This window comes from Sarcophilus harrisii, chromosome 1 (assembly GCF_902635505.1).
Source record: "Sarcophilus harrisii chromosome 1, mSarHar1.11, whole genome shotgun sequence".
NCBI classification, from domain to species: Eukaryota; Metazoa; Chordata; class Mammalia; order Dasyuromorphia; family Dasyuridae; genus Sarcophilus; species Sarcophilus harrisii.
Genome location: NC_045426.1, coordinates 49,310,734 through 49,328,487, shown reverse-complemented (window position 1 = coordinate 49,328,487; position 17,754 = coordinate 49,310,734). Strand labels below are relative to the sequence as shown.

General features: G+C 42.3%; 1 protein-coding gene and 1 long non-coding RNA gene across 7 annotated transcripts in view; one reads left to right on the top strand and one right to left on the bottom strand.

Moving 5' to 3' along the window:
* Positions 1-4,847, bottom strand: part of LOC116421763 — a 36,211-nt gene extending 31,364 nt beyond the window's left edge. The window contains exon 1 of the long non-coding RNA XR_004232277.1: positions 4,464-4,847. This is a non-coding gene — a long non-coding RNA (uncharacterized LOC116421763). The remainder of the gene's footprint in view (positions 1-4,463) is intronic.
* A 5-nt stretch (positions 4,848-4,852) lies between these two features.
* Positions 4,853-17,754, top strand: part of SRGAP3 (SLIT-ROBO Rho GTPase activating protein 3) — a 268,193-nt gene continuing 255,291 nt past the window's right edge. For all 6 annotated transcript variants that reach the window (XM_031954495.1, XM_031954488.1, XM_031954480.1 and 3 more), the window contains exon 1: positions 4,853-5,741. In XM_031954495.1, coding sequence (XP_031810355.1) covers positions 5,675-5,741 — 67 coding nt within the window. In that variant the 5' untranslated portion in view covers positions 4,853-5,674. The remainder of the gene's footprint in view (positions 5,742-17,754) is intronic.

The following is a 17,754-nucleotide window of genomic DNA, read 5'->3' as shown; positions in this document are numbered from 1 at the left end:
ATTATATATCCTTTCTTGAATTGGTAATTTATTGTTATATATATTTTGAATGCTCTCTGACGTTCTGCTGGACCCATGATAGTGTTCTGTTTTGTTTTCCTTTCCTTTTCTTTTTTTCTATTCTATTATTTTTAAATAAACAGAAAAAAACAAGAAAAAAGAAAGACCAGTGGGAAGATCCTTGCAATAATGTAGATTAGAGATGATATGATAAGTAAAATTTATTAAACACTTATTATATGCTAGGTATTATGCTATGAAATTTAAATACAAACAAAAAAGACAATCTCTAAAATATAATATTTTCTAATTACATATAAAAAAACATTTTTAAGGTTTGCTTTTTTAAATTTTGAGTATCAAATTCTCTCCATTTCTTCGCTCCTCCTTCATTGAGAAGACAAGTAATTTGATGTGTTACCAACATGCATTTCCAGGTTAATCACTATCTAACTTCTTCCATCAACATCCAGAGCAGATCATAGACCCCCTTTGGATATCTGAATGTGAAGCCTAAGCGTCTCTTCTCAAAGTAATGTTTTTAAATGAATAAAATAAAACACAGAAGAATACCAAGGAAACCAATTATGTCAAAATATAGTTATCAAAAATTTTTTCTTTAAAGATCATAGACCTCAGAGTAACAATCCTTGATGCAGTCATCTTTCCCATTGTTTGAAGCTTATACGTCAGGCAGAGGGAAAGAAAGGCACCAGGATATGTGTCTAGCTGGGGAGAAATGTGCTATTTTGTGAGGCAGTGAGCTCCCCAGCACTGAACTCAATGATCCTTTAACAGGGATGTGATGGAAGATATTCATGTTTCAGATGCAAATTGGTCTAGATGACCTCTGAGTTTGCTTATAATTCCAAGATTCTTTGAAATATCTTCCCTCCACCCCCAAATGAAAGAAAAGTCAAAAGGAGCTCACTTTTTTCACTTGAAATTGAATATGTTTGGCTAGGAGCATCCCTAGGATGACATGGATCATAGATTGAGAACTGGGGGAGGTTAGCTGTCATCAAATCGAACCTCTTCATCTCACAGATAAGGAAACTGAAACAGGTTATGTGACTTGCCTAGGGTCACAAAGCTAATAAATGTTAGTAGGAGTATTTGAACACTGTTCTTTTGATTCTATAACCAAAGATCTTTTCATAGCTGGGGAACCTAGATTGAACAAACGACACCTCTACCTTGCCTTGAAACCCAAGGTAATTAACTGTGTGAACTTCATCCTGCCAGCTCTCTTCTCAACTCCTTCCTCGAAATCACAACAAAAGACACTGATGAGTGAACAAGATCCTACAAATCAGAGGCCAATATCAAAAGGGAGGAAAAGTAGCCAAAGGGGAGATGTCACAAGAGAATCACATGCAGCCCGGGGAGGACGTGGGAATGATAAGGGGGAGGCAGACTTAGTTGCCAGGCAGCCAGTCCAGCCCACATTGCCTTGGTGACAAAGCAAGAGGGGGTGGAGGGGCTGCCAGTATAATAATAACTGATGTTTATTTGTACAGTGCCTTAGCAATTACAAAGCATCTTAATTCACATTCTCACAATTCTGCTGAGGTAGGGAGAATGAAAGTTATCATTCCCATTTTACAGATTAGGAAACAGAGGCTCAAAGTGCTCTGCTCAAGCTTGTGCATCTAGCAAACGATATCTTTCTTACTCCAGGTCTAAGGGGCTAAGGTTCTTCCCACTATTTATTTGCAGGATTTTACCCGAGTCCCAGGGTTTTTTGTTTTGTTTTGAAGCACTGGCTGATGGTGAAACCATTTCCTTCTTCTCATCCTAAGAATGTAGAGTTAGAGGTGGAAGAAACCTTAGTGCCCAGCTAGTCCAATTCCCTCATTTTATACTTGAAGAAATAGTGTTGAAATGACTTGTCCAAGGTTACATGGCTAGGAAGTGACAGTAAAGATTTGAACCCAGGATCTCTGACTCCAAACCCAATTTCTGACTTTTCTGAAGCATCTTCTTGCCTTCTCCTTTTTATTCTTTTATCTTCTCTTCTTCATCTTAATCCACCTGTTTTTAACCCCAGGAACTCATACTGCTCATGTCACCCCAGACTGCCAAAGGATCCCACGGGTCTAGAAAATCACTCCGATTTGTAGTTCTCTAGGTCTAATTCTGTGCGCTATCTTTACTCCTGATTTTTTTTTTTTATGCCTCTGTGGCACACTGGCTAAGCATGGAGGCATCCCAGAAACACATACTCAGGGGTAATTTTTCAACGTGAATCTTGTTTAAAGTAGGGGTGGCCAACTCTTGAGTATATCTGCCACAAAGGACATTTTTCTTGTTCGTCATTGTGAGATAGCTTTTGCTGGCCTTAGGCTCAGAAGACCTGGGTTCCAATGTCCATTGTGCCACTTGCTGGTATAATGGGAGTAAGTAGGTGGTCTGTGGGTATTCAAGGCTACTTTTGGTTGCCCATGTGGGCTCTGGCTCAGCATTGAAGGGCTTTGTGCTTTGAGATGATGAAGCCATTCTCTTATTATCATTAAATTGGGAAGAGAGGCAGCTGAGTAGTACCGTGGATAAATGAATGAACTTGGAATCAGTAAGATCTGATTAAAAATCAGATCAGATTGAAAAGCTGGCTTCAGACCCTTATTAGTTATGTGACTTCACCTCTTTCTGCTTCAGTTTCTTTATCTGTAAAATGGGAGTAATAATAGCACCAACTTCCCAGGGTTGTTGTGAGGATCAAATGAGATAATATTTGTAATCACAGTGCTTGAAACATGGTTGGTGCTACATAAATACTAGTTATTATTATTATTGTTGAGTTTTTTTTAATTAAAAGCTATCTATTGACTAGACTTGAAAATATGAAACAACTTTTCTTGTTCCTGTCTTCTTTTCTCTAAAAGATATGGTATGGAACTCTTTCTGGGACTTTTGGGGCTCCCTTGGGACTTTCTCCCTTTGAGGGAGGGAGGAGAGAGTATCTCCTTCAGGTGATAGCCATGTTGTCATGCTGAGGACTTGTCCAGGTGAGCCTGAGCATTGGATCCCTTACCTACTTTTTCAGCTTGTGCTTCTTTCCCCGAGAAAAGGTGACATAAAAGCAGCCCTGAAACAGATTTTTCTACCCTTGGAGGCAACCTTCAGAATCTGAAAGACAGGGAGTTCTTCCATCCCTTGTTCTGAGTTGACTTGCAGCAGGAATAAGTTTCTATAACTATGCTTTTCTCAGAAAAGATGGACGAGCCCAAGGTCTTGTCTTTCTGAACAGAAGACATATATCTTGATGTCTTGATGTTTGAACAGTCAAGATGAAGGTAAAATGCCTAATCAAGTGCTCTATGCTTTAATATTCTAAGTATCAATCTCCTAGGAAAGTACTTATGCTTTAAATCTTTAATACTTCTTTATGATTTTTTTTTTTTAGCATTTCTTCTACATGTGGGAAATAAATAGCTGTCCTATTCTTGATATACATTGTACAGTGAATACCTTTCTACTCACTTTTGGAAAACATTAAACAGAAGCCATATTTATTTGATTTCCTCCTAGGTTTTAGGACTGGAGTGGGGAAATATTTGAAGAGCCAGAGACAATGAAAAAAAGAATCCGATTCCTCTCTTTAGAAAAGAGTCTCCTCCAGAACTGAATAATAATAGCTAACATTTATATAGCGCTTTAATGTTTCTGGAGGGCTTATATATATCTCATTTGATCCTCACAACCACGCTCTGAGGTAGGTGCTATTCTTATTCCCATTTTAAAGATGAAGTAACTGAGCTTGAGAGAAGCTGTGACAATAAGTGTCTGCAGGAGGATTTAAACTCAGATCTCAAACCTCATCCCTTTTGAATCTTTTGCTCTGCTTTGACAAATGGAGACCATCTTTTACCATCATTTCCTAGGTTGTCTCTGCTTCTGAAAGAGGTTCAAGTCAATTGCCTCCTCCACTATCCTACCTAGTCACCTAACTGCCTCTCTCTGTTCATGAGCCCAGAGCTAGGGAACTCTTAGTAGGAAACCCTTGTCCCCCAGGGCACAGTGGGTATTTGTTACAAGAGCTGTAGAACTTTGTGAAAGTCTTTTCATCTCTCTGAATCTCAGTTTTCTCATTTATAACATGGGGCTAAGGATTTCCCTGGGTTTGAACCCTTGGTCAGACACTAGCTGTGTGACACTGGGGCAAGTTCTTAACCACTTCCTGCCTCAGTTTCCTCATCTGTGCAATGAAGAGATGGGTTTCTATGACCTGGAAGGTCCTTCCTAGCTCTAAATCTTCTACTGAAGTAGGTAAACACAGGATAAAAGACAGCAGAATCATTTTTATTTTTCACATAGCATTTATATATAATATATATTGCTTATATAGCATTTTCAAGTTTACAAGTCGCTTTCCTTGCAATCTCCCAACTATTCTGGGAGGGACAGAGCACGGGTTTTCTCATCCACACTTTACAGATGGGGAACAGACAGGGCGAACTTACCCAACCTCACCCAGCTGAGTTTACGAACTCAGGTCTTCTGGCCTCTCGGCCTAAGGCTCCATCCCTCCACGCACAAAGGGAGGTGTGATTAGGGCCAATTTGGTGCAATCCCCCGTGAGCTCGGGTCCCCATCCTGCCGGTCTCCTGGGAATAAAGAAGGCGAGCTTCCAGAGGAGACAGCGAGCGCCCGCCAGCCGCGGCTTTTGCTGACCGAGCCGGCAGCCTCTCTCCCTCCCCAGGCTGTGCTAACCTGCTCCTTTCTCCCGTCCCTTTTGTGGGGCTTTTCTCCTTTTCGCTTGCAGTGAGTTATGATGTCCTGTAGGCTACAATGTGTCAGTTGTTATAAAATCTGGGAGGTGGAGTCAGGCCGCTGACGCGACGCTGGTGGTGTGGGGGGGAGCGAGCGAGCGAGCTAGCGAGCGAGCTGGCCAGCGAGAGTCAGCCCTGCAGTGAAAGCAGCTCCGGTTTCCAGCCCCCGGGTCATCGGAGCCCATGCATTTCAGAAGGAAAACTTGTATTCCTCTCTCCTGCCTTTGATCGTCTCCGTAGCTCGGGCCGTCGGAAGGACGTGGACGCCGGACGGAGGGAGGGAGAGAGCGGGGCGGGGGGAAAATGCGAGATGCGAGCCCCTTTGGCAACCTGACCATTTCTTTGGACGAACCTGGAGAGCGTTTCTTATCGGCTCTGGGAAGTGACTGCACGTCAAAGGAGGAGCCTCTGGGTGTGTGTGCGAGAGAGTGTTTGCGGGAGTGTGTGAGTGCAAGGGTGTGTGTGCACGCCCCACGATCGGGAGTGTGCACGTCGGAATGAGTGTGTGAGCGCTTGTGTGTGTGTGTGTATGTGTGTGTGTTTGTTTGCGTGTGCGCGTGAATGTTTTCGAGAGACGTACATACATATATTTAAAGAGAAGTCCTGAAAAACTGAAGCAGGTTGCTGTGCTTTTTTCGGAGGGAGGGGGGGATGTCTACTCCCTTTTAAGACAAGCTGACTGAAGCCAGCTATATTATTTGCCTTCCCCCCCTCTCCCCGCCAATGAAGAGAATTCTTCCTGCGAGCTAGAAGGTTGGTTCCCCCCTTTCCCTTTCTGCAGCCAAGTGAAACTGATTAGTCCCCAAAACCTTGGAAATCGACTTGACTCCTGCAATTGCTGGGAGTACCCGAGAAGAAATCGGGAGAAAAACAGATCGGGGTTGGTGTAGCCCCTTCAGAAAATGTCATCTCAAACTAAGTTCAAGAAAGACAAAGAGATCATAGCTGAATATGAAACCCAAGTCAAGGGTGAGTTACCTTTTGACTTTTCTTTCCCTTCCCCCTCTCGATTTCTCTAGCTGTAGATGCGATTCTTTTTTCCTCGCGTTTCCTACAGCCGAACGTTGTTATGCATCGGTAATCTTATTGTGAGCATGGGCGGGTTGCGGCTGCACGAGACCGGGCTGCTTTCAGCTGCAGCGATGCAAGGGGCTGGTGTGTGCATTCTAGGAGGGATAGCAAAAGCTGCATTGCAGCTGTGCGAGGGTTCTCTGGTTGACTTGAGAAGTGTCAGTGTCAGGAAAATGCCTACTTCATCATCCTGACGGTGACATGTCACTCTAAAGCCATTTTGACAACCAGCGCTGTCCTCCCTCCCCGTGGAAGCCCTTCAGGGCTGCCGTATTTGCAGATCTGTGGGCTTTTTTGCTTCTACCACCTTTCCCCCAGGGGTCAGAATTCATGTGTATGTGCACCTGGAAACAGCAAACACACACACACACACACACACACACACACACACATTGTGTTTCTTTGTCGGTGTCTCTCTGCTGTGTTGCATTTCCATGGATTAACTGTTATGGGGGGTATATTGATCCAAACTAATGCAGGCATTTAGGCATAAAGAGACAGCTCCATGCAGAAATGTTCTCTCTCACAGTGGGCAGCCAATCAGAATTCCTGCAACAGCATTTAGGGGCGTCTGCCTTCATTCAAAGGAAACAAGCCTGTGTACAGTGAAGGCTGATGAGTCTCTGTCTGCAGTGGCTTTGCTAAAGCCTGCCTTGAGACCCTGGGTTGAACCCAATGACCTCTGCCTGTTTCTCTGAGCCCAGAGTCCTGGACCCGGGCTCTGCTGATAGCCTCGCCAAACGAAGGGCTGACGCTGCTAGCAAGGTTTGCACTAGTCTTTGCAAAATTGATAATTGCAAAAACCCCGTGCACTTCAGGCGAGAAGAGGACTCCCTCCCCAACCTCTCTCCACCCCACCCCTTTTGCATTTCTGCTTTGCTTTGACTAGTGGAGACCTTATCATCATCGGCAAAGCTCCCTCTGCTTTGGAGAAATGTCAGAGGCCTCAGCACTTATAATTGAACAGCAATCTGTTTTCTTGGGGGTCAGCGTTGTGCTGTGGCTGCAACGTGAAGGATGGATTGTATCTCTCTCTTTCTCATGAGAGTAAAGAAAATAAATCTTCTGGGGAGACTGAGGCCCATCCTTCATTCCCCCAGGGCATTGAAAAGATCCATTATAAGAGGCCAATATGTCTTGGGCTTACAACACCTGCCTTTCATTCCTTTTCTGTCGAAGGCTCAATGATCTGGGAACTTAGGAAGCCCCCTCAGGAACCGGGGGCCTGCAGTGTATAGAGCTGCCACTGAGAACTTCAAATGCTTGAGAAACTTTGGGAAAGGAGAGCAGTTATCAGGGGGAGGGCTTTGTTTTTCCCACTGAGCCAACAATCCTTTTCCTTTCAATTCTGGCAAAAGGCCGTTATGCTAATCATGGATAGACCCAGCTCTGGATGAAACTGATCAAGAAAAACCTTCCTTTCTCCTAAACCCCTCCTTTGTGTGTCGTTGTCTTGGGGAAAATAGTAACTTCTGATACGTCTGTCTCTGAAGTTTGGAAGACAAGCCCCTTTATTGTTCTGAGAACTGGCTTGATTGCCAAATAAAATAACTAGGCATGGATTTGCATTTTCAATGAGCTGATTATTTATAAGACCTATTTTGCTTATGTGTGAATGTATACAGATATATGTACATATACATACACATATATATGTGTGTATATACACAGAGACATACACATATATAAATATGTGTGTGTGTGTGTGTGTGTGTGTGTGTGTGTGTGTGTATATTTAGAGAGGATCTTAAGAGCTTTGGGAAGTCTTTCTCAGATTATCAACTCTTATCCCTCTTTGGAAGGATTGGCCATCACCACTGCACCAACTGACTTTGCTTCATTTTCCCAATCAAGCCTTTATTGTCTGGGCTAATTATTGACCTGTCATCTTTATTTTAAGGAACTAGCTAGCGTGTGCAAGATAATGAATTTGGACACGGATGTGTTCCAAGGACACCAGCTGTAATCCTGGTTTTTGCAACCAAACACCCCGATCCAGGGCCCATCCCCTTGCCTCTGGTCTCACCCATTCTTGGCAGTGGGAGAGTGTGCCTTGATTTAAGCATCATTGACATCTGTGGGATTCGGCAGGAATAATTTTACACACCGAAACCTTTGGAAAGCCCGCCTTTCAGAGCTCCGTTGGGCAGAATTGTAAAGGCCAGGAAGCTTCTGAAGGCTAGCTTGAGCCCAGCCCTCCCGAAGACATTGTTCTCTTGAAGCTGCTTCTTCAAAGATTGACACCAAGAGCAGATGGGCATTTTGGGGTGGGGACTGCCTCTTGATGCTGCTCCTTTGTTTACCCTCCTACTTTCATTTTGGAGGTCTTTGTGGCTGGCTTTGGAGAATGATAGACCAATCACAACAAATACTATTAGATGTCAATTACCTTTCTCCCTGGGTGTAATTTGGCCAAATTGATGGGCTGGAACCCCCTCGTTAGGCAAATTTAGCTCTGGCCTAGCTCTCACTTGGCTTTTGATTTTTAGCAATGATAGCGAGTTCTCTGCCGACTTGTGCCCTCTTCACTCTTCTTGAAGGATTTAGGATTGGCAAAAAGGAAACATTTTTTGCACTCTACGTGTTTTGGAATTTTCAATGTGAAATGAAGTGGTCCCTCTGCTGTTCATTTGAAGTGTGGATTTTCATTTTAAAGATATAAAAAATGAGAAAGAGTGGGGACAGTGGTCAGGAGAAACCGTTTCGGGGAAACGGAAAGAGTCTTGGATCAGGGTGGAGATGTCGGTCTTGTTCAGCCATTGAGGGTCTGGTGTCAGTTTCCTTATTTATAAAAATGAAGGGGTTGTATTGTATACGACCCGAGGTTTCCTGCAGCTCTGAGTTCTAGGATCCTCTGATCAGTAAAGATTCTGTGAGTTTGTGACATTAAGGCTGGATTCTAGCTCCAAATCTGCTACCAGTTAATTACCTCTCTTTGCAGACTTGGACAAACCTTCACTTTTCTGGTTTCTGGGTCTCAGTGTTCTCATCTGTAAGTTGACTCAGAGTGTGATATACTGTTGAGAGTAAAAGCTATTGGTTCTAATCTCAGCTCTGCTGCTTCCTTCCTGTGTGATGTTAGATAAGTCACTGTTGCACTCCTTGGGACATTTCACCTGGAGTAAAGAAGACAAGGTTCAAATCCTATCCTCCGGCACTTACTAGCTACCTAACCCTGACCAAGTTCCTATGTCTCAGTTTCCTCATTTGTAAAATGGCTGTTGGACTTGATGGTCTCTTCTGGCTCGAAATCTATGGTCCTTTGATTGATAAAAGATATTTCTAGCTCTGAAATCCAGTAATTCTTATTTTTTGCTAAAATAAAAATTCTCTTCATTTAACCCATTTTTATGATAGTATAAATTTTAAAATGTTAGAGAGGAAGAAAAGTGACTGAGAAAGATCACAGGGAGATATTTTTTTATTCAACAGACATTTGTCGAGAAGTTCCTGTACGACAGGTTCTGAGGTGGAGACTAAAGAAGAGACAAAAATTCTCAGGGATTAACCTGATTTGGAATACAGGTTTTAATAACCAGTACAAGTGCAGTTTACTGTGGGTCAGGCATTATATTAAGTATTGGGCAAACAAAGAAAAGCAAAAACTGTTCCTGCCCTCAAGGAGCTCACTTTCTGCAGGGATAAACAATATATCCCTAAATAATACCAGATAGATACAGAGTGATTGGGAAGGCTTGGGTGGGTGTGAGAGAGGTAGTTTAGGCAGTTTTAGGCTTCTTTAGAGGGGGTTATTTGAGTTGTGTTGGGAAGGAAGTCTGGAAAACTAGCAGATGGAGGTGAGGAGAGAAAACATTCCAGGTATGGGGAATAGCTATCACTAAAGGTAAAATGAGGAAAAACCAAGCTAAAAACTTCCAAAATAGTGTTAACTTTTAGTGTTCTCAAATCATGTTAGCCATTTCTGACTTTATGTGAGCCCTCTTTTTGGAGGATTCTTGGCAAAGATACTGGAAAGTCTTTGCCATTTCCTTCTCCACTTCATTTTAGAGACTAGTAAACTGAGGCAGACAGGGTGAAGCAACTTGCCCAGCAGTAAGCTTCTGAGGCCAGATTTGAGTTTAGGAAGCTATGTTTTCCTGGTTCCAAGGGCTCTCTCTGCTGCATCACCTAGCTGGCACCATCAAATAGGGAAAGCTGTTTGGAAAACAAACTGATCTGGCTCCAGCAGAAACAACTTCTAATAGAACAGTTCCGTAGCTCTGTAACTGAATAGGGCATTTCCGTGTTCTAAGTTTTAGGACTGCCAGATCACAGCAGTTGTTTGTTCTGTATTTGGGGTGGGTGGGAGAAGGCCCTTCACGGCTTGGGGAGTGATGTTCACTTTCCTAGTCTGTGGCCCCAAACTGGGAAACCACACCCATCTAGCTTCAAACAGGAGCATTTTACTGGAGAAACTATGGCAGAAGCCCTCAACAAGTAGGCAGCTCGAGTGGATTCACATTGGACACAATTCCTTTGGCTTATTCAAAAGCACCCAGGTCTCTCAAAGTGTGAGAAGGGATCCTCATACCTGGAGCCTCCAAACTCTTTGTTTTCCCAGTTCACCCCTTGGGTTGTACCCCTGGATCAGTGCCACGGAGGCAGAGCCAGGAAGACTGGTTAGTCCATGGAGCTTGTAGCGGCTATAGTTCTACCCTTCTCAAGCCTGTTGCAGGATTGTATTCCTTTGCCTTTCTTTTTCCATTCCATTTTAATGCTGCTTGGTCCATTTTCAGTGTCCCATTTCAAGGGCCCAGGATTAGGCAATGCAGCTATGACACTTGTCACACTGTAGGGAGGCAGATCTGTAGGGAGCGTAATATTCAGAACCAGAAAGAACCTTAGAGATAAATCTGCACAGCTTGTTCATTTTACATATAAGAAAGAGGGAGATTTGATACCAACCTTCCTCCCGCCTCGGTTGAAAGAGTTCCAGATGATGTCTTTAATGTGTAAACAAGATGCACCTAAGCTTGAACTCCTTGTGAAGTACAAATGATTCTCTCATTGGGTTAGGAAGAGAACAGCTCCATTGGTTGAGTGAGTAGCTTAGCTATGCCTCTGAGGGTTTCAAACAACTGAATCTTGGGTAATTTCAGAGAGAAAGGAAAGGGATTTTTTCCCCTTTGATTCTCTTTCTCACTCTGGTCTCTTGCCCCCCTCCACTAGACATGTCACCAGAACTACTAAGACCCTTGCATGACTTGCATGCAGTCAGACAGCTGGGCCTTGAGTCCTAGTTTTCTGGCTGAATTTGGTGTATTTCCCGTTGCACAATTGCTTTCAAAAAACGTGTTCCTCTGATAGTGATCTTTCCCTGACAACTTCAAGGAATGATGGATTTTTTTTTTTAGGGGAAACCCACTTGTTGTGTGACTTTGGATAGGTCATTTCAGACCTCAGTTTCTTCCTCTCTAAAATGAGAGTGTTGGAATCTGTGATTTCTAAGGTCTGAATCAGTGGCTCAAGTGCCTAGTGTAAGGAAATTTACTGCTGAATTAAAGTTCTAGTAAATAGGCTCTCCACAAGCACCCTGCACATGTTCCCAAGCCATTTTCTTTATAACTGGTTTTCTTTTCTCAAGTGGGCAACTTTTAGAGAAGGGTGTGATTAGACTGTGGCCCGCTGATGAAAAGGAATGAGAATACTTAAGAGGCTCAGGTGCCAAAAGCCACTTTGAGATGACTAACAGAAAGGAAATGTTGATCTGTGAAACTAGCAAAAGAGTGAATTCAATTCAAGTAAACAACACTTATTGGATGCCTCTTTTGAACAGATTCACTGGGCTGGGTTGGGGGTGGAGTGTGTTCACTTGTAGGGGATGGATTTAAAAATGAAGTTTTGTGTTTTAAAAAAGATTAAATCCAGCTGTACTTCCAGTATCAGAAAAACAGTTAAGCAAAGCTGTCTCACACAATGACCACATCTGATGGGTATGCAACATTCTGTACCTATAGCACTGCCTTCTTAACGAGTGATAGAGAAGAAGTAAATATAATCACTGGATCCTGGATTTAGAGCTGGACTTTTGAGGCCCTCCTCTAGTCCAATCTCCTTTTTATAAATGGACACATTGAGGCCCAGAGAACTTTATTAATTTGCTCAAGGCCACTCCCTCCACAGCTACTACAGAATCGGGATTTTAAATCAGATCCTCTGATGTCAAATCCAATGCCCTCTCTATTGTGCCATGCTTTTGTCCTCAGTTCTCTAGGACCAAAGTTGGTCACTGCAGTGAAACCAAATTTGAATGTCTTTTTCTATATGTAAACTACTTCACAGACCCAAAGAATGATAAAATGCTAGTTACTGATATTTTAGTTTTGTTTTTGTTTCCATTATGTTAGTCATTGTGTAGTTTGTTTTCTTGGTTCTGATGGCATCAGCCTTAGCTTCGTTTTAATTCTTATATCTTCTCATGTTTCAATGAGTCCTTTGTTGTTTTTTTTTTTGGTGTGTTTTCTATAGCCTTTGTCATATAACACACTTAGGGCATTTTGCAGTCAATGGGTACCCACTTTTTTTTTTTTTGCCATCGAGGATGTTGTAGAGGAAATTCCATTCCAGATGTAGGTAAGAACGTAATATTTGTAGTATCATAGACTCTCAGAAATAATCTAAGTTTGGTGTCAAATTCAAATACAGATGGATTTCTGTAGCCACACATACTAAGGAGTGAACCTTCAGGCCTAAACTCCTGCTAGTGGTGCTATGTCCAGATACTGCTCTAAGCGCTCCACATTTACTTCATCTGTTTACGTGGCAGTTGGAACAAATTGTTCTCCTCTGCCTATTCCCAAACGCTCTTGGGCTACCCTAACTCATCCTTTGGTTACTCTCAATCTGGTTTAGCCCATCTGCCAAAACAGTTTACTGGGGCGTGGCCACTGAGTACGGGAGCCACAGGTGAGAGGTAGGGGGATCACATGGTCACCAGAGATGGAAAGCAGCCAGCCTGTGAGGACTTGGTAGCCTTCACACCACAGGTACTAGTCCTCCCCGAACACACCCTAGGCCTATTAACTCAGCCACAAACTCACCAACTCTCCTGGTCACCTTCCACCAAGGGTTCACACACCCGCAACTTACATCTTCAGAGAAGGGCAGGCACCCAAGCACTTCAGACCATCACAGGAGCGCTACCTTGACAAAAAAAACCATGAAGGATCAGCCTTCTGTACCCTAGTGGGAATAGCATCGTGTCTCCTGCTCAGATATGTCTTCAAACACAGCTTCTCCACAGTCACGAGCATTACTACACAGTTAGACCAGCTCTTTTTCCACAACCCTCTGCTCATCTGAGCCTTTTTCTCTCTCCCTTCTTTTATTAGTGCTAACTGGAGTGGTTTGGATTAAAAATTTACATGATGAATTCTGAGAAGTCTGGGCTGGAGTTCTGGTTCTACTGTTAACTAGTGGTGTGACCTTTATAGGGGGTCAAGCAGGAGGGTGAAAGGTGACCTTGAAAGAGGTAAATTTGGGCTGGATGGAAGGAAAAGGTCCCTTTCCTTGGAGGCCTTCAGATCTGGGCTGATTGACTGCTTGCTCCCTGTTGCATCCTTTTTAGATTATGGGTTGAGCTGGATGCCCCCAGCTCTGAAATTCTGTGCTTCTGTGATCAGTTCTCTGAGTCTCAGTTTCCTCATTTATAAAATTGAGCTTAAGCATAAATTGTTTTGCCTGCCTCACTGGGTTGTATTGAGGAGACAATGAAATAATATAGAAAAAAAAGCTCTCTGTAGTCAGAAAGTTGCTATGCAAATGTGAGGAATTATTATAATTATTAATGACAATAATGATAAACAGATAACTGAAAGTTGCTGATAATTTGGCAGAGAAAGCCTGCTCATTCTGAATCAGAGAATGACTTCAGACAGACAAAAACTGCTGCTGCTTTGACGGTCATTTCTTCCCTCCTTAATATCTTGGCTTCTAAAAAAAATCAATACAGAGTAGGATTAAGTCATAAACTGACTTGATTTATTCCTTGATATCCTGGGGGAGGAGGACTGGGAAGGGACTGAGATTTAAGTGTTATTGATGGGACCTTGAGCCTAAATAGGATATTCTGACTCATTTTGAAGTAGCCCCTTCTAAGTCATGCTGTATCAATCGAGACTGCTTTAAAATAGACAGGGCTTGCCATCTGGGGATGCTGACATTAACATGGATGGATTGTGGCCTGTGGCAGAAATGCGTGATTGTGTACTTTTCAGAGACATTCATAAATGAACTGGACAGACACTTATTAGGCACCTACTGTTTGCAGGGCATTTTGCAGACTCTTTACATACAGAGTAGTTGTGTGTAGGGATAGAAAGAAATGAAAGAAAAAAGGCACAAAATGAGAGGCAGAATGTTATATTGGAGTGTTGGATTTAGAATCCGGAAGATCTGGGTTTTAATGCTACTACTGATGCTTACTAGATGTGTGATTCTGGACAAATCACAAGATTTTTCTCAATTTGTTTTCTCATATGTAAAACTAGTATGATAATAGTTGAAGTATTTATTTTACAAGGTTGTTATGAAGCTCAAATGTGAAGATAACCTATCTGTTTTATAAACGTTGAAGTTTGATGTACATTGGTGTGTCTCCCTTCCTCCTTCCCTTCTTCTCTTCTTCCCTTCCTCCCTTCTTTCCTTTCCCTTTCTTTCCTTTTCCCCTTTCCTTTCCTTTCTTTTCCTTTTGCCTCCTCTTTCCCTTCCTTTCTCCTTCCTCTTCCCCTTCCCTTTTCTTTCCCCTTTCCCTTTCCATCATTTCTCTTTCTCATCTACATTGTACACATTTAGGATTTTCTATATATGTAGGGAACTGCAAGTGTGGAAATTCCCTCTATTGATGCAGATTGGGAATTCACCAGTACTTTATCGTCTTAGAGAGCAACTGCAGACCAGAGGTTAATAAGTTGCCCAAGATTCTGCAGCCAGAGTATGTGAAAAGTAGAAGCTGAATCCCAACCTGGCATAGTGGATAGAATGCTGGGCTTGGAATCAGGAGGAACTCCCTTTAATGTGGTATCTTAAGTTATTTGTCATGGAATGCAAGGCAAGTCCCTTAATCCCTTTGAAGGGATGATCTTAGTTCCTTCTTCTACAAAATGGAAGCAACAGTAGCATCTCCAGCACAGGATTGTTGTGAGGGATATAACATGTAAAGTATTTGCAAACCTTGAAGTGCAGATTATGCCTTATTGGAGGTCTTCAAGCCGAGGCTGGATAAGCATTTCCTGTTGAGTGTGTTATAGGGGTGATTCCTTTTTAGGATATGACTTGAGCTCTTTGGCCGCTTAGGTCCCTCTCAACTTAAAAATGACTGGAGTCTGTGATCTTGCCTTCCTAATTCGAAGACTACTATCCAACTCTATCCTCACTTCCTGACCTCATGGACTATACCATGCTACTCCTCAAAGTGCTACATACAGCACTAATATTATTAATATTATTCTACTTGGACTTGTGGTTTTATTGATATGGGGAACTTTAATGGAAGAAGTTTCCTCCATCAATATAAATTGGCCACTAGTTTGAAATTTATAATCTTTGAGAATAGCCAGGAGCTAAGGGTCATAGAGTCAGTGAGTGTTAAAAACAGATTCGAATCCAGTTTTTCCTAACTTTGAGCTCTTGGTCCATTATACCATGTGGGGGTTGTTGTTGTCATTGTCATCATCATCATCATCTCATTAATAATAATAAAAATAAAGATTTTTTTGCAAGTAAGAAATTAAGTAAAGATGGAGTCCAACTTTATCTATCTTTCTCTCTAGTTGTATTTATACTGGTCACTGGGATATACAGAATGATCCAAAAGTTTCAGTGCAATTTTAACCTTAAAATTGTACTAAGATTTCTGTGATAGTCTGTATTTGCTTTAGCTCTCAACTTACTCAGCAAACTACTATATGAACTAATTTTTCAGATCACTTCAACGCTTAACTAATTTGTATTTTAATAGCACTTTGCAAGTGCCATAAATGTTTATTACCTGAGTGATTGACTGCTGCCTTCTATGTTTCTGGGGGTATCGCATCTCTAGTGCAAATGTAGGACTTTAAGAGCCCCAAGATCTGAGTTTGAATCCTTCCCCGCTTTGCTGTTTGTGGAATGGGTCAATAATCTCCATATTCCTGACTCCATGGAGTAATATGAAGATTAAATTCAATACCATCTGTATAAATGCTTTATATTATAGTAAGGAGCAGGACAGTGTAAATGGGGTGAATTACTAGTCCTAGTCTCCAGCTGTTTTGAGACCATTTATACCTAATTGCAGGAATGCTGGAGCTGGAGAGCAGCGCTTGAAACTCCAGAGAAGTATTAGGAGTCATTAAAATATTTGAGGGGTCTGGCAGATCAGTGACCCTCAGAAGAACACATGGCTCCTGCCAGAAAGAGATTAAAAAAAAAGAAAAGATTCTGTTAAAAGAAATTTTATAATAGCTGCCACTCAATATGGGTAAACACAGTTATGGAACAAGGAGAAGTTGTTGATGTATATTAGCTGAAGAGGAGTAATCTACTTTGGAAGCTGGCTGGGATTTAACTGATGGTGATGTTGAAGGATCAGGAACTGCTCTGTGAAGACCTGGGTCAGATCTCATCTTTGACATTTATCTCTGCAAGTCATAACCCCCTCCAGGGCTTCAGTTTTCTCATCTGTGAAATGAGGATGTTGCATTAGACCGGGGGTTCTTAACAGGAGGTCCATGGCTTTGAAGTTTTTTTCCTCCCTATTTTGATAATGGCATTTCAATATAATTAGCTCCCTTTGTAGTCTTGGGTTTCTAATATTTGGATTTAAAAATCCTATTTTGAAAAGAGGGCCCTAGACTTCACTGGACTGCTGTCAAAGGTGGGGGTCCTTGCCCCCCCAAATAATGAACTCCTGTACTATTTGATCTTAGAGATCCTTTCCAGACTAGATCTATAATCCCAAATCAGCATCTCAGATGTCTCCATTTTTATCTCGAATCTTGTGGAAATGTCAGACCACCATCTTAAGTTTGGCAGGGGTATATAAGGATGTATGTCTCACTTCTCCTGGATAGAAGACTTGGGACCAACAAGTAGTGAGTTTGCTCAGTGGTCTGAGGTGGGCGGCCTGCGTCCCTTTGAAGAATTATTTACAGATTTCTGCTTGTGGCTCAGCACTAACCATGTAGGGCATTAAATGGAATGTTGACTGCCTCCAAATATTTCCCCTCCTGGAAATCATCCCATGATGTCACATGATGGGGATTTTCTAAGCCTGCTTGGGTATTGATAGTGGAGTCTTTGATTCCTATCTTCCTTCCCCTGTCAAGAAACTCGTGTGATAGGAAATGCATAAAAGGAGTTGAGGCTTGGGTGTCCCAGCCAGTGTATCTGGACATCAAAAGTGCATGCCTCAGAGACCCTCTGGTATGTTGTCAGGTTCTTATTTCCCTTTGCCAGTTGCTGATTGGGGGAGGGAGAGCAGGGGTGGGAAGAGGGAGGACAACTGATGTATGTGTGAGAACATGCATGAGAATATAGATGCCCAGTGAGGACAGTGGCTGGGAATGTGGATGAATGGTTGGGGATGAAGGAGAAACAATCTGGCAGATTCACAGGTGTGATACACCCTGAACCAATCAGGGAAACACCTGATCCTTTTGCTAATGCTCCTTAGATCTGTTCTTCCTCTACAGATCTCAAAGTACTTCCTATCCTCCCCTATGCTTACCACCTTCTAATTTATTTTCTGTTTATCTGTGCATATGTCTAATTACCATATTTGATTGTAAACCATCAGGCTGAAGGCTGGGCATTTATCTTATCAATCTTTGATGTCTTACACAGCATTGGAGAAATTCTGTGGTTGAATCTGCTGTTGATTGAACCTGTGATTTTATTGGGATACAGCAAACTTTAAACTGTATGGATTGTG